General features: G+C 45.7%; 1 protein-coding gene and 1 long non-coding RNA gene across 3 annotated transcripts; one reads left to right on the top strand and one right to left on the bottom strand.

Annotated features, from left to right (window-relative positions):
• Window positions 1-1,850: 1,850 nt before the first annotated feature.
• Window positions 1,851-16,665, bottom strand: LOC117673523 (E3 SUMO-protein ligase KIAA1586-like). 2 transcript variants are annotated; one of them, XM_034430958.3, is made up of 6 exons: window positions 16,513-16,665; window positions 8,020-8,614; window positions 6,752-6,878; window positions 6,507-6,589; window positions 5,616-5,742; window positions 1,851-4,428 (listed from the first exon to the last, which is right to left on the bottom strand). In XM_034430958.3, the coding sequence occupies exons 2-6, from the start codon at window positions 8,434-8,436 to the stop codon at window positions 2,246-2,248; spliced, it is 2,937 nt and encodes a 978-aa protein (XP_034286849.3). In that variant the 5' UTR covers window positions 8,437-8,614; window positions 16,513-16,665; the 3' UTR covers window positions 1,851-2,245. The 2 variants fall into 2 exon arrangements, with proteins under 2 accessions (XP_034286849.3, XP_087740939.1); XM_087884813.1 differs by lacking the exon at window positions 16,513-16,665 and adding an exon at window positions 14,950-15,201.
• Window positions 16,058-23,361, top strand: LOC132710769 (uncharacterized). The gene is made up of 2 exons (XR_015731854.1): window positions 16,058-16,568; window positions 21,812-23,361. It is a non-coding gene; the product is annotated as an uncharacterized LOC132710769 (long non-coding RNA).
• Window positions 23,362-24,020: the final 659 nt, after the last annotated feature.

Below are 24,020 nucleotides of genomic sequence, written 5' to 3'. Positions count from 1 at the left end.
CTGGCAGAAGCTGGGACAAGGAATGGGAGCTCACCCCGTTACACGGCACTAGGGATTCGAACCGCTGAACTGCCGACCTTTCTATTGACAAGAACAGAATAGAATTACAGAGTTGGAAGGGACCTTGGAGGTCTTCTAGTCCAACCCCCTGCCCAGGCAGGAAACCCTATACTACTTCAGAGAAATGGTTATCCAACATCTTAATGGAGCATTCACAACTTCTGCAGGCAAGTTGTTCCACTTATTAATTGTTCTATCAGGAAATTTATCCTTAGTTCCAAGTTGCTTCTCTCCTTGATTAGTTTCCATCCATTGATTCTTGTCCTGCCCTCTGGTGCTTTGAAGAATAGCTTGACTCCCTCTTTTTTGTGGCAGCCCTGAGATATTGGAAGACTGCTATCATGTCTCCTCTAGTCCTTTTCATTAAACTACACATACCCAGTTCCTGCAACCGTTCATGTTTTAGCCTCCAGTCCCCTAATCCTCTTTGTTGCTCTTCTCTGCACTCTTTCTAGAGTCTCAACATCCTTTTTACATTGTGGTGACCAAAACTGGATGCAGGATTCCAAGTGTGGCCTTACCAAGGCCTTATAAAGTGGTATTAACACTTCACGTGATCTTGATTCTATCCCTCTGTTTATGCACCGTAGAACTGTGTGGGCTGTTTTGGCAGCTGCTGCACACTGCTGGCTCATATCTAAATGGTTGTCCACCAGGACCCCAAGATCCCTCTCACAGTTACTACAAGCTCAGTGTCTTAGCCACTGAGCCACCACATCTCCTTAATAATATATTTTTTCTCATGTTTTTAAAAAATTACTTTTACCAATCTATTTTCCCTATCGTTCTTACACCTTCACTAATTGCTCTTATAATAATGATGCATTCATAATAAGACATTCCTTTGCACAGAAACCTGCTTATATCAAAAAGAGAAAACACAGACTTTGTGTGTGTGTGTGTGTGTGTGTGTGTGTGTGTTGAAGCAGACTTTCACAAAAGTTGGAATGGAGGCAGCTGTCCCTTTTTTCTGTCCATGAAGAGATCCGTGCAGGAAAGAATCCTTATAGATGCTGCATAGAAAGAGCTTCAGATGGAGAAATAACTTTTGTGGTCCCATGTGCCACACTCATCACACTAAATGGACCCTGCAGTTTGCTGTCCGTCAGTTTTGGTCACCTCTCGCATCGCACTTCCTAGTCAAATACAGCCATTTATTTATTTATTCTGATTTTTATCAGCCAGCACTTCCTAGGCTGTGAAAGGAGGTGCTTCTCTACTCAAACCAAAATGCTTTTTTCCCCCTTCACCTACATGTACTTTTTCCTCATATTTTGCTTCAGTTCATTACTTTCTAGTCAGGCTGTCCCATTGGGCATCTTGCTTTCTGGTTTGGATTTTTCTTCAAGTACTTTTATTTTTTCCTCAGGCTTTCCAGGCCTCTTGATTTCCTCAAAGGGTGCCTTTCCTGAGGCAAAACTCTCGACCTCGGCTGTGTCTTCTTCAGTGGGCTCAGCTGCGCCTGAGTTTCTTTCCATCCATGTAAACCGCACCCCCTCCCCCAACTCCTGGCTCTCCAAGAGAAGATCCTTTCACATCCACCGAGACAGTGGTGGAATTCGAATAATTTAACAACTGGTTCTCTGCCCTAATGACTGGCTGGGTAGGCATGGCTGGGTGGTTGACTGGGTGGGTGTGGCCAATTCCATATCATTCGCATCCAGGGGTGTCTCTCCTCACCTCATCCTTCCCCTCGCAGCCATTGCTCCTCTCGCTTTACTTCACACATTTAATACTTAATGTCAGCATTCCAAATAACCGATAGAAATGAGAACTCCGCGGCAGGCAAGTTCCTCAAAGAACAGCTTTATTGGATACATCATATTGGCACAACTGGTGGAAGACAACTCTAAAAGTTTCCACAGCTTTCACCTAATTAAAAGTAAACGTTTGTCCCCCCCCCACAAGTCACTGGTTATGTTGCCCAATCCAGGAGTTGCCTAGTTGCTTGGTTATTTCCAGGGTGGGATTTTAGCAACCAGTTCTCTGCCTGGTTGCTGGGGGGCATGGCCATGGCCTACTCGGCCTCCTACTCAGCCTCCAAAAATGGGCTCAGCCATGTTCACTTCAGGGTTGACACTTAAATATGAACTATAAAAGAGGTGCACAAAACTAGATTTTTGTTTAGTTTTATAATATTAATGAAAAACTATTACATAACACCTGAGAAAAACCAATAAAACTGTTACGTCAGATATTTCCATATTGCTTTTCGATTGGCGTCCTCACTTGCAATTTTCTTCATATTCAATTGAGCATCATCGGTCGTGTGATTTATCCTTAGCCATTTTTCCACTGTAGGAGTAGGATCCCATTCCTTTAGCGGTAGGCCGATTAGACTAATAGTCATTATATTTGATATATTAGAAACACTTAGGTGACTTCTCTTCTCTGAACATATTGTGTTCATGTTTGAAAAACCCGTTTCCGCTTCTGCTGAACTTACAGCAATTGTTCTGACAATATTTTTAGCTCTTTGAACACTTTTAGGAATTGCATAGTTCTGGGAATTTTTAAAAACGTTTCCCACAAAATCTCGATAATCATTAATATCAATTTGGTAATTGAAAACGTCATTAAATACGAGCAATTGTTCTTCACCTGCTTTCCATGGAACTACTACTTCTTCAATATTCCAGTAATCTGGCTCCAGAAATTTGAGAAATTGTAATTTATTCCTGTCTTGAAATTGGTTACAATCTGTTTTTAAATGTTCACAATCCATTAGCCTTTTCTTCAAATTCGTTACGATGTTTTCTAAAAGTCTTTCCCGAGGAAGCCCAATAAATTGATGATTTTTTACAAATTTTATATTTTTGAAGGTTTCTGAAGTAATTAATCCATCAACTTTTTTTTCGTATGGACCCTTTTCCTTTCGAAGCATTTGAAATGCTTTAATAGATCTTATCACAAGTTCTTCAGCCTTTATTATGTCTACATGTTTTGCTTGCAGTGCATTTGAAAGAAGAGAAATTTCATTTAGAATATCAATCATCAATGCCAAATCAGTTATAAAATAGATATTTTCAAGGCGGGCAGCCATACCTAAGTATTTTTCATTTGAATGAAAACAGTGATGTAGCGCTGGATAAGCGTGCCACACAGCTAGGGTTGACCTTAAACTACAGGCAGCCCATCGTGGTCCCAAAATACTACCAATTTTTATAATTTCAATTCCAAGTTGTTCGGATATTTTGGTAAGTTCAATTTGGTTCTTATTGGATTGATGAAAAATAGTATATATCTTATCAATAAATATTTTAAAATGATTTACTTGCTTTATTTCCTTTATCGAATCATCTAAAACAAGTTGGAGGCGATGGTTTAAACAGTGCCAGATTACTATGTTTGGAAACTCTTTTGCTATCCTAGTGCTCACTCCAGATTTTCTCCCAAGCATAACGCTGGCGCCATCGGAGCAAAATCCTATCAAATTTTTTTTTAGGTAGTTCTTAGTAAGCCCAACATTATTTAAACTTTGCATGACTGAAGAATATATTGTCTCTGCATCTTGTTTTTCCAATTCAATTAGCTCAAGGAAAATCATTGGTGATGTATCTGAATCCTCAACTTTTAAGAAAAGTATCACAACTGGTTTGCAAGATACTGTTGAGGCTTCGTCAATAATCAAACATATTTTCAGATTATTTTCAATAATTTTAGTAAATAATTGTTTTTTAATTTCTCTGGCAATGAAATCAACTATTTTCACTGCAGTTTTACGTGAATGTAATCCTATTCCCATATCTAATCCATTTTTAATTTGCATTTCTATCTCATCTTCTGTGTCTGAAAATGGTTTACATCTTTGTGCCAGGCTGTAAACTGTATTAAATACTCTACAAGTAATTTGTATATATTTCTCATTCATCTTATATTTTGCTGTTGAAGCCTCCTCACCTTGTTTTATGTTCTCTTTACAAATATTATGAGCTTTTGATGAAAAATGTTCTTTCATTTTTTTCCTTAGGGAAGCTTGCTTTACATCTTTATTTCTCCCTGCTGCTTCAATCTGAAAATGTTTCCATTCTTTTGACACATGAACACTTTTCATTTTTAGGAAGTCATGTTTTGCACAATACTTGCAACCTAACTTTTTGTTAGCAATTTCCAGTCCATCATGTTTTTCTTTAAAATAGTTATATTGTTGCATTGTCCAGCATTCAGGAAGACTGTTTTCAATTTTGGAGATATCATTTATCTCAATAACTGACGAGCTGTTTTCTCCAAGTTGGAGTGGTTGAAGTGGTTGTGCTTGTGACTGCTTTATACCATCCAAGGCCAATTCTGATACAACTGATTCCAATCTTGGTTTCTTATTGATTCTTGCTGAAAAATTCTGTCGCCTTTTCATCCTGTTAAGGGCAACTGCAAAAATTTTTTTAAATGTTTTAGTTTGGACTTGATTGTGGTTGTAAGTTACCCATAATCCCTGTACATGTGAGAGCAATTTACCAAAAACTAGGCGAGCGGCCAAGGCAGGTGAGGTGAGAAAAGGAGTGGCTGGGAAGGGTGGGGCAGAGCCAGCTGGTGCACAAAAAGTTAGCTACCAGTTCTACTGAACCAGTACGAACCGGCTGAATCCTACCACTGACCACAACCACATTATAGGGCTTTACTGCCCTCTCTAAGCAGTTTCCAGAGACTGCATATTGCCCCCAAAAATCTGGGTCCTCATTTTACCAACCTTGGAAGGATGGAAGGCTGAGTCAACCTTGAGCTGGTGAGGATCGAACTCCTGGCAGTGAGCTGAATCAGCCTGCAATACCGCATTCTAACCACTGCACCACCATGGCTCCTTGGTGCTCTCTGAGCTTGGTTGTTTTCTTGCAGACGTTTCAAGACCCAAACTAGGGTAGGTTACATCAGTGCTAGATAGTTATCTAGTTTGGGTCATGAAATGTTTGCAAGAAAACAGCATTGTTTCTGTCAGAATTCTGTCTTTCAAGGTAAACATGTCCAAGAAAAGAAAGGAAAAACATTAACCAAGTAGCCTACAGTAGAACCTCTGGTCACTAATGTTTCTGACCACAACCAAATTGGTTTTTTTTGTAAGTGCCAAATTTCCTGTTGTTTGTTTACAAACAACAGCGACCCGTGTGTGGCCACTGCATTAATATTGGTTAGGTTCGGGTCACGACCAAATCGGATTGCGGCCAAAGTTATGGAACGAATTATGGTCGTGACCAGAGGTTCTACTGTATATGAGAAAAGTCAATTTTTAAATAATACAAACAGGGACTTTCCCATCAACAAGAGATAGATAGGTGAGAATGAGCGTCATTAATCATATTGGTAAAATTAAAGAGAAACAAACAAAAAAATCAATGAAGGAGGACCTCCTCTCAAATATTAGATGGCAAATTATTACGTGGGGCATCTAACCAGATTGCTTTTGACCACTTTTGTCTTAGGAAGAAGAGAAGAATGGATCTCCTCTTTGTCCAACCCAGGAAATAAGTTTGATTGGAGATACGTTCACAAGAACTAGTTATTTCCATAAGTCTGGAAGAATCCCTCTTCTTGGGGTCTCAGCTAATAACAGGGAAACTTACCCACAGAAGCCAAATTTCTGGAGTTCTCCAGCATGACTTCTTTATGAAGGGCTTTTTGATCCGGATCCAGTTGAGACCATTCCTCCTCGGAGAAATACACAGTGACATCTTCAATGGTGACGAGACCCTGAGAAAGGAAGAAAAGCAAGTTTCAGTAGTAACAGATGAGCCTAGGAAAAATGACTATGTTCTTCGCCTTGGTTGACCTATCCCAAAAGTTCAGAGTGAAAAAGGGGGCTCTTTCTTTGCCAGATTCAAAACTGGGCAAGAATGAAGTTGATTTCCTACCGGTAGTAAGAATCTTTCAGTGTAAATATTTTAGGCATCACACCTCAACAATTTTGAGAAGTTAAGCTCATGTCAATCACATCAATCTAAATTTCTCTATTTCATGTTGCTGGTGGAAACCAGTGGTGGAATTCAGCCAGTTCGCACCTATTCGGGAGAACCGGTTGTTAACTTTCTAAGCAGTTTGGAGAACCGGTTGTTGGAAGAAATCTTATTTTGTTTTTTCCCACTTTACAGGGCTAATTCTGTAAGGAATCCCGGGCTAATCCTGTAAGGAAGGCAGGAAGGTAACATTCTGGTGTTGTTTCTAGCCTAATCTTTATTGCCCTGCTTATAGAAACTGCCTCTCTGGTTAACCGTTATTACATTGTAACAGCTACGGTGAAATGCCCATCGATGTGAGTGACATTGAGTTGGCCACGCCCACATGGTCACATGACCACCGAGCCACGCCTAGCCATCTGGTCATTAGGGCAGAGAACTGGTTGTTAAATTATTTGAATCCCACCACTGGTGGAAACTAGTGTAAAATCCTAGTCGCACTAACAAAAATGGAAGCTCGGCAAATGGTCTCCTCTATCTTTTGGTTGATGTTCTTCCTACCTGAACTGGAGGCTTAGTTGTTTTTTTGGGTTCACCAGAAGAGGGAGAGAGCCCAATGAATACCAATGACTTCATGATATTCTCTGTGTAGGAGACAAAAGCGATGGAAGGAGACTTTTTAAAAGCATATTTCATTCAAAGAATTAGGGGGAGGGAGAGGCTATACAGAGGAGGATCCAAAGGACAAAAAGAGAGCAGGACTGTCTTGAAAGAACTTCATGCAGCTTAGGAGGACCTTCCCTTACCTGGTAAGATCAACAAACTTGGACTTCCCTGGGGGATCTTCCAAATAAGCAGTTCCTGGGGAAGATTTAAGGGGTTGCTCTTTCCATTCAGATGTTGAGAAATGGCCCCCGAGAGAGGCCTTTCGACCTGATAAGAAACACAGAAGAGGAAATAGAGAGACCACCTGAAGAAATGGACACAACTGGACATCTTCAGAAAAAAAGCCCTTGTGTTAATAATGCCAAAAAGTTAAGAACATAAACATACATCAATGTCCCAAAGATGCTTTTTCTGAAAGACAACCAGACTTTTTTGGTTTTTTCCCTTTAAAAATGTCTCGCTTGTCATCTAAGAAGCTTCTTCAGTTCTTCAGTACTGAAGAAGCTTCTTGGGTGAGAAATAAAATGTTGACCTGGATGAATGAGAATCTCCATAGCAGACGTGGGTTTCAGCAGGTTCTGACCAGTTCTGGAGAAATTTCTGGTAGCGGAAATTTTGAGTAGTTCGGAGAGCCGATGAATGCCACCTTTGACTGGCCCCGCCCCCATCTATTCTCTGCCTCCCAAGTCCCAGCTGATCAAGGGGAAATGGGGATTTTGCAGTAAGCTTTCCCTGGAGTGGGGATGGAATGGAGATTTTACAGTATCCTTCCCCTGCCACGCCCATCAAGCCATGCCACGCCCACAGAACTGGTAGTAAAAATTTTTGAAACCCAGCACTCAGCACCGAGTGCCGTCGGTCAGGCAATGTCTGTTGAGGACCCAGTTTGTGGGGGCAATAAGCTGACTTTGTATAAATATACAAAAGTATGAAGGCTATTGCTTAACGCACTGTAAGCCGCCCTGAGTCTCCAGAGAAGGGCGGCATATAAATCAAATTTAAAAAAAAAAAAAAAAAAAAGGTCGGCTGGCGGCCCCCAGGGGGAGAGCGTTCGCTGTGGGGGCACCCGCCCTGTGGAACGAGCTGACGACTGATCCCGGGCCTCCGTATCTTCCGTAAGGCCCTGAAGACTTATTTATTCCACCAAGCCGGCCTAGCCTAAATGGTTCTTAATTGGGATTTTAAATTTTATAGACTTGGGGGTTTTAAATTGGGAAGCCAATGATTTAATTCTTTTTAATTATCTTAACTTTTGTATTGTATGTATTTTTAATTTTGGCTGTTCACCACCCTGAGTCCCTTCTGGGAGAAGGGCGGTATACAAATTAAATAAATAAATAAATAAACAAACTTATATTAAGATGTATATTAAGACCCCCTTTCAGCCCTGAAGATGAAGGTCTCTCACCTGCAGCTCGACCTCTTCTTTCTTCTCCTCTGCCTGGCTCAGGAGGAAACTTTCAGCCAGGGCCACCGCCTGAGAGCTGGTCTCTACTCCACACTCCCGCACCCAACTCTGCATCTCTGGAGGCAGAAGGAACAGGAGCTGCTCCAGAATAACCAGGTCCAGCATCTGTGCCTTTGTATGTCTTTCTGGCTTCAACCACTGATGGCAAAGGCGATGGAGTCGACTGCAAAGTCCCCGGGGACCCTCAGCCTCCTGGTAATACACCTTCCTGAAGTTTTGACGCTGGACCTCTGAGCTGATAGAATCTTCCTCTGGATTCTTCTGTTCAGTTTTTATCTTGACCTCCACATAGTTCCCAAACTGAGCAGCAGGAGGGCTTTGTCCAACTTCTGCATCTAATGGGTGTTGTCCCTCCATTTTTTCTTTATTCTGTAATCCAGGTGCAAAAGATGCTAACAGCTGCTTGGATCTCCAAGACCAAGGATATGAAATGGGCCAATGGATCTCCACCGGACTTATATTTCCCTGGACAAATCTTGGTACATCAGCTAGCTTCCTTAAGCATGAGATAGTTTGGTCCACAAACAACTTCTACCTGCGAGTGTGAAAAGAAAACAAGATTTCAGAATCAATGTTGCATTTTACACCTCTTTTTCATTTCCAGGTGGGCCTAGGCCAGAGCAGAGAAAGAATATGGGTGTCTCTGGATAGGAGAGGTAGAAGGAAAATAACTCAGAATATAGAAGGGATACCATATTTTTTGGAATGTAAGACGTTCCAGAGTATAAGACGCACCTTAGTTTTTGTGGAGGAAAAAAAAAAAAATCTGCCTCTGCCTACCAGCATCCGTTGCTATTCATCTGGCTACCGTCCTGTCAGTGTGTGTGAGAGTTGAGGGCTATTTGGAAACTGAAACAGTATTTGCTGTGTGAGCAACAAGGAGACATCATGGATCCTGGGCATGGCTTAGCTCAACTGTTCTGTACTAAGGCTGCATGCCATGCTGATCTCTGAAACTAAAACTGAAACTGATACTCCTCTCCTCTGCTTGTGTTTGGTTGTATTTACTAAAACTTGCTTTTGGTATTGTATATTTACTTCATGTGTTACATTATATATAAAGAGAAGTTATTGAATCCTGCTGAATCAGTTACTTGTGTGTGCTTTCTGGATGTGATAGCTGCTGCAAACTCTGCCACGTCCTTACAGCAAATAGCGAATAGCCAGGTCAGCTTCAGCACATTATTGCAGCCTGATTTAGCACAAGCAGCCGATTGGTGGGTGGATCAGCCTCCTGGAATACCCCCAATCAAATGTTCCAGGCTGCAGGGATTGCCACAGACCATCGCCTCCTCCATGCCTCATGTTTTTGGCTACATTCGGTGTATAAGATGCACCCAAATTTTCACCCTTTTTGGGGGGGGAAACGCATCTTATACTCCAAAAAAATATGGTAAATTTAGGAGGACTTTGAATTTCTTCTCCCTCACAGCCCACCCTATTTATTTATTTATTTATTTATTTATCAATCAATCAATCAGATTTCTATACCGCCCTTCTCCTTTCGGACTCGGGGAGGTGAACAGCCAAGATAAAAAACATATACACAAAAGTTAAAAATAAATTTAAAATAATTAAATAAATTTGGCCCATAATTTAAAACATTTCAATTAAAATCCATATCAAATTATAAAACCAACCATAAAATCAGGACAGCCCGGCTAACTGAAAAAAATAGGTTTTTAGGGCCCGACGAAAAGTCCGGAGGTCGGAGATCACTCGTATCTCTGGAGGTAGATTGTTCCAAAGGGTAGGTGCCACCACAGAGAAGGCTCTCCTCCTGGGGGTCGCCAGCCGGCATTGTCTAGCCGACGGCACCCTGAGGAGGCCCTCTCTGTGGGAGCGAACTGGCCGGTGGGAGGCAATTGGTGGCAGAAGGCGGTCCCGTAAGTACCCCGGCCCTAAGCCATGGAGCGCTTTAAAGGTGATCACCAACACCTTGAAGCACACCCGGAAGTCCACCGGAAGCCAATGCAGCTCGCGCAGGAGAGGAGTCAATGGGAGCGCCCCGTCGCTCCCATAATCCCCCGCGCAGCCACATTCTGCATCTCTTTACTTCTTCAGGGAACAGATCTCATTCATGGATCTCTCCAAGCAATGAATTCTTCATTCTGGAAAGAAGTAATACACAGCAACTGGTCGCTCGAGTTCAACATTGGCTGAAGCAAACTCTGAATCTCAGACTAAACATTTGTAGGCACTTTCAGTTCCCCCCTTTAAGTGTCTGATATTCATCCTCCCAGGTCTTCTTCCCAGTGATGATGGGGTGGGGTAGGATGGCTTTGTTGCATCCTCAAAGTTTGGAAATCCCTGGCTGGTTGAGTCCTTCTGACGGAAACGCCCCTTTCAAGAGACCCAACAAGGGCATGGGTTCACACAACACGCCCAAACCAGATGAATGGACACCGACATCTGTGCTCACATGCGCCAACCACACTGCCAGCTTAATGGGATGTGGAGTCCTTGATGTCCTCTGAGGTTGGCTGTTTTCTTGCTGATTGTCCATTACACAACTAGACAACATCAACAATGCTAATAGGGATTCTCTGGTCCACACCTTCTCCAGAAATACCTGTGTGGCTCCCCCCACCCCAGGCCTTGGAGTGGAATCAGGCATTTTGGGGGAAAGTGGGGAGACCTTCTCTCTCCCCCCCACTCCCATTCAGGGGCTTTCTCAGGAAATGGGGAGGGAGAGATGGAGGGTTCCTCAGATCCCCTCCTCCTTCCTTGGGAGGCTGTTGTTTCTTCCAGGGAGGGGGAAGCAACACGGATGGTCTGAAACTCTGTCCTCCCCCCACCCGCTGGCAATTGCATGCAAAGGGACAGCAGGGGAACATGGGGCCAGGGACTTCCCTCACCCCTTGCTAGGAATCCAAGGACTGGATGAGACCCCCTTGCAAACACTAGCATGAAGATCCCCCTCCTGAGAAAAGACCCCCCCGCACTCACCAGGCAGCGGGGCAAAAAGTCCTAGAGAGGCCAGAGATTAACCTTCTTCCTTCCAAACAAAGCTGAATAGGGAAATTATCCCATCAATAAACACAGGATTAAATTTAACCAAGCACAGGATTAAATGTCACCATAAACCAATTTTAGAATAAAAGTCAGAAAGGGTATATAAAATCACACGTCTGAAGGTCAATCTTTCCAGCTAGCCAAGAAGCCTTGCTGAATGTCACTCCTCTTGGTTCCTTGTCATTATTTATTTATTCATTCATTCATTCATTCATTCATTCAAACTTCTATACCGCCCTTCTCCTTTCGGACTCAGGGCGGTGAACAGCCAAGATAAAAAACATTTATACATAAAGTTAAAAATAGATTTAAAATAATTAAATAAATTTGGCCCGTAATTTAAAACTTATCAATTTAAAATCCGTATCAAATTTTAAAACCAACCATAAAATCAGGACAGTCCGGCTAACTAAAAAAAATAGGTTTTTAAAACCTATTAAAAGCTTCTTTGATCATTATGTCCTGGCTGGAAGAAACTCAACCTCCGGATCAGTGGTGGGTTCCTCCCGGTTTGGTCCGGTCCGGCCAAGGCGGTAGCGGTGACGATATGACGTCACCGAACCGGTTCTCCTCCCCCCGCCCTCCCACCCCCACCCCCGTTATTCTTACCTTTTATTTGGTCCCACCCCCAATCTATTGCTGCCTCCTGAGTCCCAGCTGATGACTAGAGGGAAAAAAACTGTTTAAACTCTTGCCTTCAAAGGGCCGTCCTACAGCTGATCAGTGTTAAAATCCAACAAATGAGCCGGGTCGTAAGTGCGAGGACTGGTCGTACGTGCAAGGACCTTCCAGAAACGACTCTGACCAGCTAGCCACGCCCACCTAGTCACATGACCTCCAAGCCACGCCCACAAAATAAGCCACGCCCACAGAACCGGTAGTAAAAAAAATTTAGAACCCACCGCTGCTCTGGATCCTACCTGGAGTGGGATCACTTATCTTGCCTGCCCCTCCAGAAACCTTCTGCCTTTTGAGCCCTTCCTGGCAAAGGAGCTGCTGGGGGGCAGGTTTTCCCCAAAGCTGTGGGGTTTTCTGACCCACCACAAATAGCAGAAATACCTGTGCAGTTTCCCCCACCCCTCCCCCCCTTGAAGTGGAATCCAGCAGTTTGGGGGCAGGGAGGAGTCCTGCTTGCCTTTTGTAATGCAAGCCTCCCCTCCCACCCACTCCCATTCAGAGGCTTTCTCAGGAAATGGGGAGGGGGGAGATGGAGACCCCCACCAGATCCCCTCCTCCTTCCTGGGGATGATGCTGTGTTTCTTCCAGGGAGGGGGGGGAAGCAACAAGGCTGGTCTGAAACTGTTCCCCACCCCCTTTACACGTGCATGCAAAGGGACGGCAGGGGAACATGGGGCCAGGGCCTTTTCGCCCGTCTGCTGCACGCGCTCCAATGAAAGGTAGCCCCTCCCCTGCTCGCACATGTGCACAGCCCCGGCAAGGGAGCCCTGCCATGGGAGGGGCACCGTGGAAAGAGGCAGAGCCCACTCCTTACCAGGGGTCTCCTTCCCCCCCCCTTTGCTTCTTGGGATCCAGACCAGTGCCCTCACCAGCAGTATCAGGGGAGCCAGCACAGCACATGGATGCTTCTCCCCAACAAGCGCCCCCAAAGAGAGAGGGAGAAAGACGCAGGTGCTTCCAGTCCCAGAGATGGAATCAGTGCGTCTGGATTGGGGAGGGGGTTTTCTTAGAACTTCGGGATTGGGACGGGCCCAGAAAAGCGGAAGGACCAATGAGACTTCTCCCTTCTGCCGCGTCATCGGTCTCCGGGCAGAGTCTCCCTTGTTTGTTTTATTTATTTATTTATTTATTTATTTATTTATTTATTAATTACATGTATTTATATGTTTTCCGCTGGAGGAGTTCCGCGCAGGGAGAGAAGCGGAGAAAGTGGTGGTGGTGGTGGGTCCCTTCAGTCTTTTTGGGGGTGGGCGCAGCTCAAGGGGGGATTCACGGCAGCCCCGAAGGAGAGTGTGGACTTCTTTTTGCCTCCCACCCCACCCGGATCCTATCTGGAGATGGGGGCTGCAATGGATGAACAATGTGGAGGTGCAGCCCCTGAGGACTTGAGGGGGTCTCTGAGTTGGCTGATTCAAGGGAGGCTCCCTCCCCCAGACAGAGGAAGAAGACAGCAAATAATCCAAACACAATAAAAATAATTAAATCACAACCTATTATTGCTTAGCGCATTGTAAGCCGCCCTGAGTCTCTGGAGAAGGGCGGCATATAAATCAAATAAAAAAAAAACACGTTTACACAAGAAAAGAAAAGCCTTATCTGGCTCATTGCTAGAGCTGTTGCTTGTTAGACCAATTATCAGAACAAATAGACACAGGAACTAGACAGATTTCTCAACCCTGCTTCTTTTCAGGAACAGAGATTAATTTTCTTCCTTCCAAAAAAAGCTGAATAGGGAAATTATCCCATCAATAAACATAGGATTAAACATTACCAAGCACCAAAAACCAATTTTAGACCAAAACTCAGAAAGGGTATATAAAATCACTTTTGAATGTCAATCTTCCTAGCTAGCCAAGAAGCCTTGCTAAATTTCACTCATCTTGGTTCCTTGTCATTAAAAGCTTCTTTCCGGCAGCTCTGCTTCGTTATTCAATTTATTCTTCAAAGTGTTGATCATTATGTCCTGGCTGGAAGAAACCCAACAGGGGACAATTTCCTCCCTACACTGGTGAGTCCTTCGGTGCCTTCACTCACACTCACACACACACACAATTCCTCTTTGGGAGTGCCCCTCCCCCAATCTCATAGAGTCACTGGCAAAGGGCCTGCTGGAGGGCAAGTTTTACCCCAGCCCACCACAAGTAGCAGAAATATCTGTGCGGCTCCCCCCACCCCTCCCCCCTCCAGCATTTTGGGGAAGGGAGGAGTCCTGCCTGCCTTTTGTAATGCATGCCTTCCCTCTCCCCCCACTCCCATTCAGGCTTTCTCAGGAAATGGGAAGGGGGAGATGGAGGCCCCCCACCAGATCCCCTCCTCCTTCCTGGGGTTGATGCTGTGTTTCTTCCAGGGAGGGGGAAAGCTGGTCTGAAACTGTTCCCCCCACCCTCCCCTGGCTAGAATTCCAAAGACCCCCTTGCAAAGTCCCAGCACCGGGCTTCTGCCCCCTCACTAGGCCACGCCCATTCCCTGCAAGGCTTTCCTGCACTTTGCAGGGAAAGAGCCCAAGAGGGGAGGGGAGGGGCAAAGTCCTAGAGAGGCCAACTTCTCAGTGACATCATCACCCCTCTGAAAATCCCAACGGTTTGAAATCCCACACACCGAACCGGTTAGAGTTTCCTGCGCATGCTCGGTTTCTTCCTGAAACTTCTTAAAAAACACCTTTGGTGTTGTTTTTTTTCTTTGCAGATTCCACCCCCTGGGGGGGGGGCTTCTGTCCGCCACACAGAGAGGAACCCCTTTGCAAAAGGGATGGGAGGAAGGAGGCCTTTTTTGCAAGTGGGGCTCAGGATGATGGGAGAGGAGGAGGAGGAGCAGTGGTGGGATTCAACCAGTTCGAACCGGTTCGGCAGAACCAGTAACTAAACAGTTTCTGGAGTTCATGGAACCTGCTGAATAACCTTCCTCCCCCGCTCCACCCTTCCCCATCTGCCACCCCCCAAATTGCATCGATAAGGGGGACGGGGGGGGGGCTAAGTAAGGGGTAAGAAGCCCTGCCATGGCGGGCCCGGGGGTGGTGGGGAGAAGAGAAAGCAAGAAGGGAGGGCCATCCTAGGGAGCCACCCCACTTCCCACTCCTGGGATCCCAGCCCCTTTCTTCCCCCCACCACCACCACTTCCCCAAGGAGAGCTGATGGCCCCTTCCCAGCCCCTCTCCTCCCCACGAGCTCGCTCCTTTACCGGGGATCTCCTTCGCTTCCAGAGATCCGGACCAGCGGCCTCGCCAACAGTATCAGGGGGAGCCCAGCAGAGCACGTGGATGCTCCCAGCCCCAGAGGCGGAATCGGTGGGTCTGGATTGGGGAGAGAGGAGTTTTCGTAGAACTTCGACCCAGAAAAGCGGAAGAACCAATGAGAATTCTCCCTTCTGCCGCGTCATCGGTCTTTGGGCAGAATCTTCCTTGTCTTCACCCACCGGAGGAGAGTTCGAATCAGAGAGGAGAAAGTGGGAGGGGGATCCCTTCGGTCTTTTGGGGGGAGGGAACGCAGATCAAGGGGGGAGGGGTATCATGGCTGCCCTGGAGGAGTGTGGGATTTCTTTTTGCCCTCTCCAGATCCTACCTGGAGTGGGAGTGCCCCTCCCCCGATCACGTGGAGTCACTCTCCTGCCCGCCCCTCCCGAAACCTTCTGCCTTTTTGAGCCCTTTCTGGCTCACTCCCATTCAGGAAATGGGGAGGGGGGAGATGGAGGGCTCCCCCAGATCCCCTCCTCCTTCCTGGGGATGATGCTGTGTTTCTTCCAGGGAGAGGGAAGCAACATGGGTGGTCTGAAACTCTTGTCGTCCCCCCCCCCATACATGGATGGAAAGGGACGGCAGGGGAACATGGGGCCCGGGCCTTGCCCCGCCCCTTGCTAGAAATCCAGACTGGATGAGACCCCCTTGCAAATCCTCGGGCCCCCCCTCGCCTATTACCTGCAAAGCTTTCCTGCAGGTTGCAGCGAAAGAGCCCGAGAGGGGAGGGAGGGGCAAAGTCCTAGAAAGGCCAACCTTTCAGTGGCATCTGAAAATCCCAAGGTCCAGTGGTGAGATTCAGCTGGTTGGAACCGGTTCGGGAGAACCGGTAGCGAAACTTTTTCCCGGACTTCGTGGTACTTTTTTTTTTGTTTTATAGTTATAATGTACATTGAAGACGGCATTTAATTTCGTTACCTTCCTCCCCAGCCCCAGCCCTCCCCATCTGCCATCCCCCAAATTGCACCGATAATGGGGGACCGCGGGGGGGGCTAAGGGAGGGGCAGGAAGCCCTGCCATGGCCGGCCGGAGGGGAGGGAGAGGAGGAGGAGGAGGAGAGAAAACAAGAGGAGCCCCGTCTCCTTCCAAGCGCCCCAATGAAAGGCAGCCCCCACCCCACGCTCGCGCAGTCCCGACAACGGAGCCCGGGAATGGGAAGGACGCCGGGGAAAGAGACAGAACGGGCGGCCACGTCAAACCAGAAGCCTTTAAGGAGAAGCACATTGTTCGGGGGCGGAAAAGAGACGTCTTGCTTTCTTCTTTTCATTTTTCACTTTCTTGTACTCTTCTAAATCCCTTTCGCTTTCTGGGGGCTGGAAGCGCTCGCAGCCTCGAGTGGCGCTCCTGGCTTTATCCAGGGACAGGGAGGGCCATCCTACAGAGATACCCCACTTCCCACGCCTGGGATCCCACAGCCCCTTTCTCTCCCCCCCCCACTTTCCCAAGGAGAGCTGGTGGCCCCTTCCCAGCCCCTCTCCTCCCCCCCACCTCCGACGAGCTCGCTCCTTTACCGGGGATCTCCTTGGCTTCCAGAGATCCGGACCAGCGGCCTCGCCCAGCAGAACAGGTGAGTGCTTCCAGCCCCCGGGGAGGAAACGGTGAGTCTGGACTGGGGAGAGAGGAGTTTTCTTAGAACCTGGGGATTGGGTGGGGCCCAGAAAAGCGGAAGGACCAATGAGAATTCTCCCTTCTGCCGCGTCATCGGTCTTTGGGCAGAGTCTCCCTTGTCTTCACCCACCGGAGGAGAGTTGGGCGCAGAGAGAGAAGCTGAGAAAGTAGGAGGGGAGGGGGGGTCCCTTCAGTCTTTTCGGGGGAGGGGACAGAGATCAAGGAGGTGGGGGGGGGTTCATGGCTGCCCCGGAGGGGAGTGTGGACTTTTTGCCCCCGCTGGATCCTACCTGGAGTGGGAGTGCCCCTCCCCCAATCACGTGGAGTCACTCCCCTGCCCGCCCCTCCCCAATCTTCTGCCTTTTGAGCCCTTCCTGGCAAAGGGGCTGCCGGAGGGCAGGTTTTACCCCAGCCCCCCTGCAAATAGCAGAAATACATGTGTGGATGTCTCCCCCCACCCCCATCCCACCCCCACCCCCGCTTGGAGTGGAATCTTTTGTAATGCAAGCCTTCCCTCTCCCACCTCTCATTCAGAGGCTATCGCAGGAAATGGGGCGGGGGGGGGTGAGATGGAGGGCTCCCCCAGATCCCCCCCCCTCCTTCCTGGCGACGATGCTGTGTTTCTTCCAGGGAGGGGGAAGCAACACAGCTTGTCTGAAACTGCCCCCCCCCCCGCTGTGGATGCTCCTGCCCCACAAGCGCCCCCAAAGAGAGAGAGGAAAGGCGCGGATGCTTCCAGCCCCAGAGGCGGAATCGAGAATTCTGGATTCTGGTTTTATAAAATGTTTTATAGATGGCATCTAGACCCAAAAAAGTTATCTCGTAATGTATCCGAATGTACAACCAAAATGTTGGAGATGTAAATTGTGAGGATGCCACTTATTTTCACATTTGGTAGGCATGTAAAAAGGTTAAAGCGTTTTGGATAAAAGTTTGGTGGATTTTACAAAATATTCTGAAAAAGAGGTTGAAATTTACACCCCAGCTGTTTCTGCTGGGTATAGTTACGGTTTGTCCAGTTATAGAGACTAAATTGATTTTGAATTTAATAACTGCAGCAAGACTGTTGGTGGCACAATATTGGAAGAAGCAAGATTTACCTACAATCCAAGAGTGGACAATGGAAGTTATAAATCTAGCGGAAATGGCAAACATCTTGGCGTACTTGAAGGATCATTCAAATGAAAGATATTTAAGAGACTGGAGAGGATGGATAGATTATATTCAAAATAAATACCGGAATAAGAAATTGCAGATAGATTATGAATGACTATATAGATATTTGGTGTGCCTTTAAGTAATCAAGTTAGGCGGATAATTAGGGAATTGAAGGAACAAGAGATGTGGAATGTTATAATTATTTAGACTAGGATTGATCATGATTGTTGAAGGTTATACCCTGTAATCTGTTCTGGGAAGAGGAGGGTGGGAGGGGGGAGACTGGGGCAGGGAAGGGGGGGGGAAATATGTAAACTTTTTGTAAAACTTTTCAATAAAAAAAAAGAGAATTCTGGATTGGGGAGGGGGGGGGAGGAGAAGTTTTGACCCAATAGAATAGAAGGGATCTTGGAGGTCTCCTAGTCCAGCCTCCTGCTTAGGCAGGAAACCCTTCGGACAAATGCTTATCCAACATCTTCTTAAAAACTTCCAGTGTCGGATGGAGCATTCGCAACTTCTGGAGGCAAGTTGTTCCACTGGTTAATTGTTTTCCTACAAACTTCGGAATTGGGCGGGCCCAGAAAAGCGGAAGGACCAATGAGAATTCTACCTTCCCCTTGTGTCATCGGTCTCCGGGCAGAGTCTGCCTTCTCTCTCCCCCCCCTCAGAGAGCGAGAGAAGAGAGAACTGTTCTGCCCCCCCACCCTCACCCGGCAGCTTCTGCCTTTTGCTCCCTCCCTGGCAAAGGGGCTGCCGGAGGGCAGGTTTTACCCCCAGCGCTGTGGGGTTTTCTGACCCACCGCAAATAGCAGGTTGGGTTCCATTCAAGAAGCGCTGTTGTGGATCTCAATAGCAGAAAAATCAGAGGGGAGGAAGCAGGAATCCCTTCCTTCCTTCCTTCCTTCCCTTCTTCCCTTCCCTTCTTCCTTTCCTTCCTTCCCTTCCTTCTTTGAAGGGACATCCTAATTTATTTATTTCTTTTATTAAATTTCTATACCGCCCTTCTCCCGAAGGACTCAGGGCGGTGAACAGCCAGAAGATAAAAACACAGAAATACAAAAATTTAAAATAGATTAAAAATGAATTAAATAATTTGGCTGAATTTAAAATACCCCATAGTTTTAAACAGATTAAAATTTGCATTTAAAAATTTATATTTCAAAGGGGAGAAGATTTAGGCCAGGCCTAAATCTTATAGGGATTATAAAATTATAAATCCCATTTTTTTTTTTTTAATTTGATTTATATGCCGCCCTTCTCCGGAGACTCAGGGCGGCTTACAATGCGTGAAGCAATAGCCTTCATCCTTTTGTATATTTATACAAAGTCAGCTTATTGCCCCCACAATCTGGGTCCTCATTTAACCTACCTTAGAAAGGATGGAAGGCTGAGTCAACCTTGAGCCTTGGAGACATTCGAACCAGCAGTAAATTGCAGGCAGCTGTGTTAATAACAGGGTGCGTAGACCACTGTACCATCAAGGCTCTAGGGAAATAATAATAGAATCAGTAGAATTAGTGGGACATAATAATCGAATCAGTAGAATTACTTTTAACTTGCTGTGTCTCTTTTTCAAAGAATTGCTTGTGCTAGTCGTAAAATTAATCTAATCTGCATTTGGCTCCTGTAAACATTTGCTTCTGTTATGTATTTGTAGAATTACTCTAACTTGCATTTGGCCTCTGCAAAACAGGAGCTCCTGCCATCAATCTGAATCTTGTTTTTCTGTGCCACTCAACACCTGGTACATATCTCAGGTTAGAAGCTGCATATATCATTGCCTGTCAGGGATGAGGTATAACACAGCCAGCACATCTGGGGTGCCCCACTACACTTTTGGCCCCAGCTCTGTCTTACACCTTTGGATCTGTGTTGCTAAGCGCCCAGCCCCGTTCCCTGTGGCATCAAGAGGCCCAGGAGCAGATGAGAAGAGAACAAAGGGATAGCCAGGGATGAGGGAAGTTTGATGAGGGAAGCATCCATCTTGCCCAGGGCCATAAGGAATGCTTTGAGGATAATGAAGGCCTGGACCAGGGGGCTGGAATTGGGTACCAAACTGATGTCTCTGAAGATATGAAAAGGACGCCGTACTTTCCTTAAGCGTGGACTCTCTCCGCATGCTCTTTGCTTGTACGTTATGGGATGGCGTTGATTTAAGTGCTTCTCTGAATCTTACAAGTCCTTTCTTTCCCTCCTTCCTTTCCTATCTTCCTTCCCTTCCTTTACTTTTCCTTCCTTCCTTCCTTTCGCCCATCCATTCATACATACACACACAATCCTTAGGATACTAAGACTATGAAAAACTAGATTTTCCCCTTAGGAATCTTTGAAAAGAACCATTCCTGGATTTGGCCTCTTTCAGCTGCAGCCCCTTGCCCTCCCAGCCTCTGCCTCTGAGGGATCCTGGCCTTCCCCTCCCATCACCCAAGAGGCCCTCCTTCCAGAGTAGCTCCAGGGTGATTCCTCCCACCCCCTCACCCCTTGCCAGTCTCCCTTTCAGGTATCCTTTCCCTCCCCCAAATGAGCTGGAGAGAACTCAGAGGCCCCTTTCAGAAACTCAATCAAATCACAATAGAGCTGGAAGGGACCTTGGAGGTCTTCTAGTCCAACCCCCTGCTCAAGCAGGACACAGAGGAGGAAAGGGCACAGGCAGATTTTGTCCTGATCACAGGTTTGGCCTTCAGGTCCAACAAGTCCAATCCTAGAAAATGTTGCACAAGCTCCAGACTTCTTGGTCAGACAAATTCGGTGAATCTGTTTTATGTTTTATTTATTTATGATTTTGTCGCCTATCCGGTGCAGAAACATATATTTGTTTTTCTTTTCAGCCAGATCATAATGCAAACAGAATTCACTCACATGAGCCAAGTCCAATGACCAATAAATGCAAATGGACAGGTCTTGTTTTTGCAGTAAAAACTGGATGTATTAAGAAATAAATGTGTGGTTCCCGCAGCCTCATCCCATAGAGTCAGATCTGGCTGAGCGGCTTGTTTGGGCACCGCTTCTGTGGGCCAGGCACCCAGCTGGCGCTCCACATCTGCAGCCATTTCCATCTCCACCACAGCTTGGGAAGGGGAGTAGATGGTCTCGACATAAATCGCCGAGCTAGCCCCTGCAACTCTGTCCGTGGCTGTCTTCCTCCATCTTCCCTGAGTCTTCATACCACCTGGTATCTGGTCGACATTCGGGGCTCAGGACCCCGGACAGCACCCCGGGGATGGGGGAGCCGGTTGGAGTTTTAATGCAGATTTGGGTTAATGTCAGAGTTCCAAGTAACACCCACAACTAAAGGAGACTCTGAGGCTTGAAGTTCCTCAACATTTCATTTTATTTGAGATGTCATATTGGCACATCTGGCAAAACCCAAATCTGAAAGCTTCCAGATTTTCCCCACCCAAAAGAAAGTTCAAATCCCTGTCCAGCACCCATATGTCCATCACATAGTCTAACCCAAACCCTCCAGCTGCAGGGCAGAATGTCCTTGACACTAGGAGAAAGGAATATTATTTTGACTACATATCCGCCCAGATCCATACAATCTCCCCTCCCAGTTTCCCACAACACTAAATGTGGCAGCCCTGAAGATCCAATCCCCAAGATGGCTCCCAGGCCTGACAGATTAAAGGCCGGAACACTAAAAAAAGAACGGTTAGAGGAACTGGGCATGGCTCATCTACTGAAGAGAAGGACCAGAGGAGACATGATAACAATGTTCCAATATCTGAGTGGCTGCCACAGAGAGGAGGGGGACAAGCTATTTTCCAAGGCACCTGAAGGCCAGACAAGGAATAATGGATGGAAACTTATCAAGGAGCGATTCTAATTAGAAATAAGGAGAAATTTTCTGACAGAACAATCAACCAATGGAAGAGCTTGCCTTTGGAAGCTGTGGGTGCTTCATCACTGGTGGCTTTCAAGAAGAGATTGGACTGTCATTTCTCAGAAATGGTGTAGGATCTCCTGCTTGGGTGGGGGGTTGGACTAGATGAACTACAAGGTCCGTTCCAATTCTGTTAATCTAATATCTAATTTTTTTCCCAGACCACCAGAGGACAAGATATTCTTACAATGGATGGAAACTAATCAAGGAGAGAAGCAGCCTGGAACTTTCTTACAGTGAGGACAATTTATCAGTGAAACAGTTTGCCTTTAGACATTGTGAGTGCTTCATCACCGGACATTTTTAAGAAGAGACTGGACAGTCACTTGTCTGAAATGATATAGAATCTCCTGCTTGATCAGGGGACTGGACTAGAAGAGCTCCAAGTTCCCTTCCAGCTCTATTCTGATTTTGATTTGGAATCCTCAATCCATCCTGGTGCTTTTTTGCTAAGTAGGAGGTTTTAAAAGAAAGATGAGTATCAATGGAGATTAAGTTTATCGTTTGCCCTCAAAGTGATGAGTGGAGGCCAATATTTAAGTGGTACATTTCAAGTAACTCCCTCTGATGAGTATTGCCACTAGAGCAGAGTTGCAGGCAGAAATGCAATTAGTCCTGAATCCCTTTCTATTGTTTCAGCTTTTCTTCCTTTGCTTACTATTGTCACAGTCTACTTTTCCACCCTGCTTCACATTATGTAACACAAGTAACAACTGAGAAAGAAAACCATAAGGAAAAGGGGGTTATAGTGATGCTGAATTAGAAAATGCAACTCATAGGTTCTTTCTCCTTATTTTGTGGTGATCTTTCCTTGCCTTCCCTCGTGTTGCCCATCTCTGGACTCAGAAAATCTTATCAATACCTTTTTTAAAGTGAAGTCTCCAGAACTGGACACAGTATTCCAAATGGAGTCTCACTAAAGCCCTATGTAGAGGGATAGGAGCTCCTTTTTGCTGATGGTGGTACATCTGGTGATGCATCCCAGAATGTTGTATCTTCAAAGCTGCCTGGCCACACTGTTTACTTTTTTGGAGTTATCATTCTTTCAGTGCCAGTGTAACTTTTTTCACATAGTTGTTTAAAAAAAGTGCTGCTTGAACTCATTTATTAAAACAGTTCTAGCATTGTGTAAATATCTTTGTGTCTATTCCAACTTTCCTCCACAGAGGGAGCCTTAAAGCAAGTAGTGTCAACTCTCAAAACGACTCGAGCTGAAGCCATATTTTTCTTGCTTTGTTTCTTAGTTGCCATACTTAGGGGTAGGGGTAGGGGGAATTTGTGGAATGTAGAATATTTTCCTCCAATGTGCCGGATATAACAATGATAAGGCTCCTGAGAACCAAGGCCAAATCAGTGTGGCCAAAAATGGCAGGAGGGAGTGCTGAGAAGTTCATCATCTGCTTTCTTGGCTAACCTGTGATACAAGGGGGCTGGACAGCATATATTTTTTACTTATACCTAAAATGTGGGAATTATTCAATTTTGCTTTCACCTTTGACCGTGCAGATATGATGTACCCAATAATGAAATTGGGGGTTTTAAATTTCGTTCTCTGAGCCAATTATTTAATTGTATTTTAACTGTTTTTTAACATTTGTATTATATGTATTTTATTTGGCTGTTCACCGCCCTGAGTCCTTCGGGAGTAGGACGGTATACAAATTTAATAAACAAACAAACAAACAAATAAATAAACTGAATTTTTGAGGAAGCCAAGGCTTCAGAGTCTTGAATTGGTTGGGAGTATTACTGGGAACTATGACAAGTAGTTTTATTAAGGGAAAGCAGTGGTAGAGAAATATGGATGCATATTAAGTTCTCATAGCTAGGCAGCCTACTGGCCAACCCAAGCAGTTCCTGATTTATAATAATTTATTAAGTAACCATTTGAAGTTACAAGCTAACATTGCAAATGATCAATCAAGAAGGAAGATCTTTGGAAAGCAACGGGGACCAAAATATCATGAAATTAAGAACTACTTCAATTTTTTTACTTCAGTCCTTCCCGATGAGTCATGCAGAAATGCAAATGGGAACTTTCTATGGAGTATCAAGATACTCCAATCTGCCAACAAAGGAGAAAATGTGTAGCTCAGTTGAAACGAGGGGTCCTTGGTGGTCTCTGAGCTTGATTGTGTTGTTGCAAACCTTTCATTAGCCAAACTAGGGAACATCATCAGTGCACCAACCAACCTCAGAGCAGAGGTGGGTTTCAGCAGGTTCTGACCAGTTCTGGAGAACCAATAGTGGAAAATTTGAGTAGTTTAGAGAACCAGTAAATACCACCTATGACTGGCCCCGCCCCCATCTATTCTCTGCCTTCCAGCTGATCTGGAGGAAATGGGGATTTCGCAGTAACCTTTCTCTGGA

The sequence above is a fragment of the Pantherophis guttatus genome, chromosome 2 (genome assembly GCF_059756535.1).
Source record: "Pantherophis guttatus breed Tessera chromosome 2, ASM5975653v1, whole genome shotgun sequence".
NCBI lineage: Eukaryota > Metazoa > Chordata > Lepidosauria > Squamata > Colubridae > Pantherophis > Pantherophis guttatus.
Note: the sequence above shows the minus strand (reverse complement) of the source record. Positions and strands in the feature narration are given on the sequence as shown.

Coding starts and splice junctions, on each gene's coding strand:
- LOC117673523 (XM_034430958.3), bottom strand. CDS start 8,436: ATGGAGGGACAACACCCATTAGATGCAGAAGTTGGACAAAGCCCTCCT. Junction 6,879..8,019: donor AAGAAGAGGTCGAGCTGCAG/GTGAGAGACCTT, acceptor GTTTCTTATCAG/GTCGAAAGGCCTCTCTCGGG. Junction 5,743..6,506: donor CAACTAAGCCTCCAGTTCAG/GTAGGAAGAACA, acceptor TTCCTTTCTCAG/GGTCTCGTCACCATTGAAGA.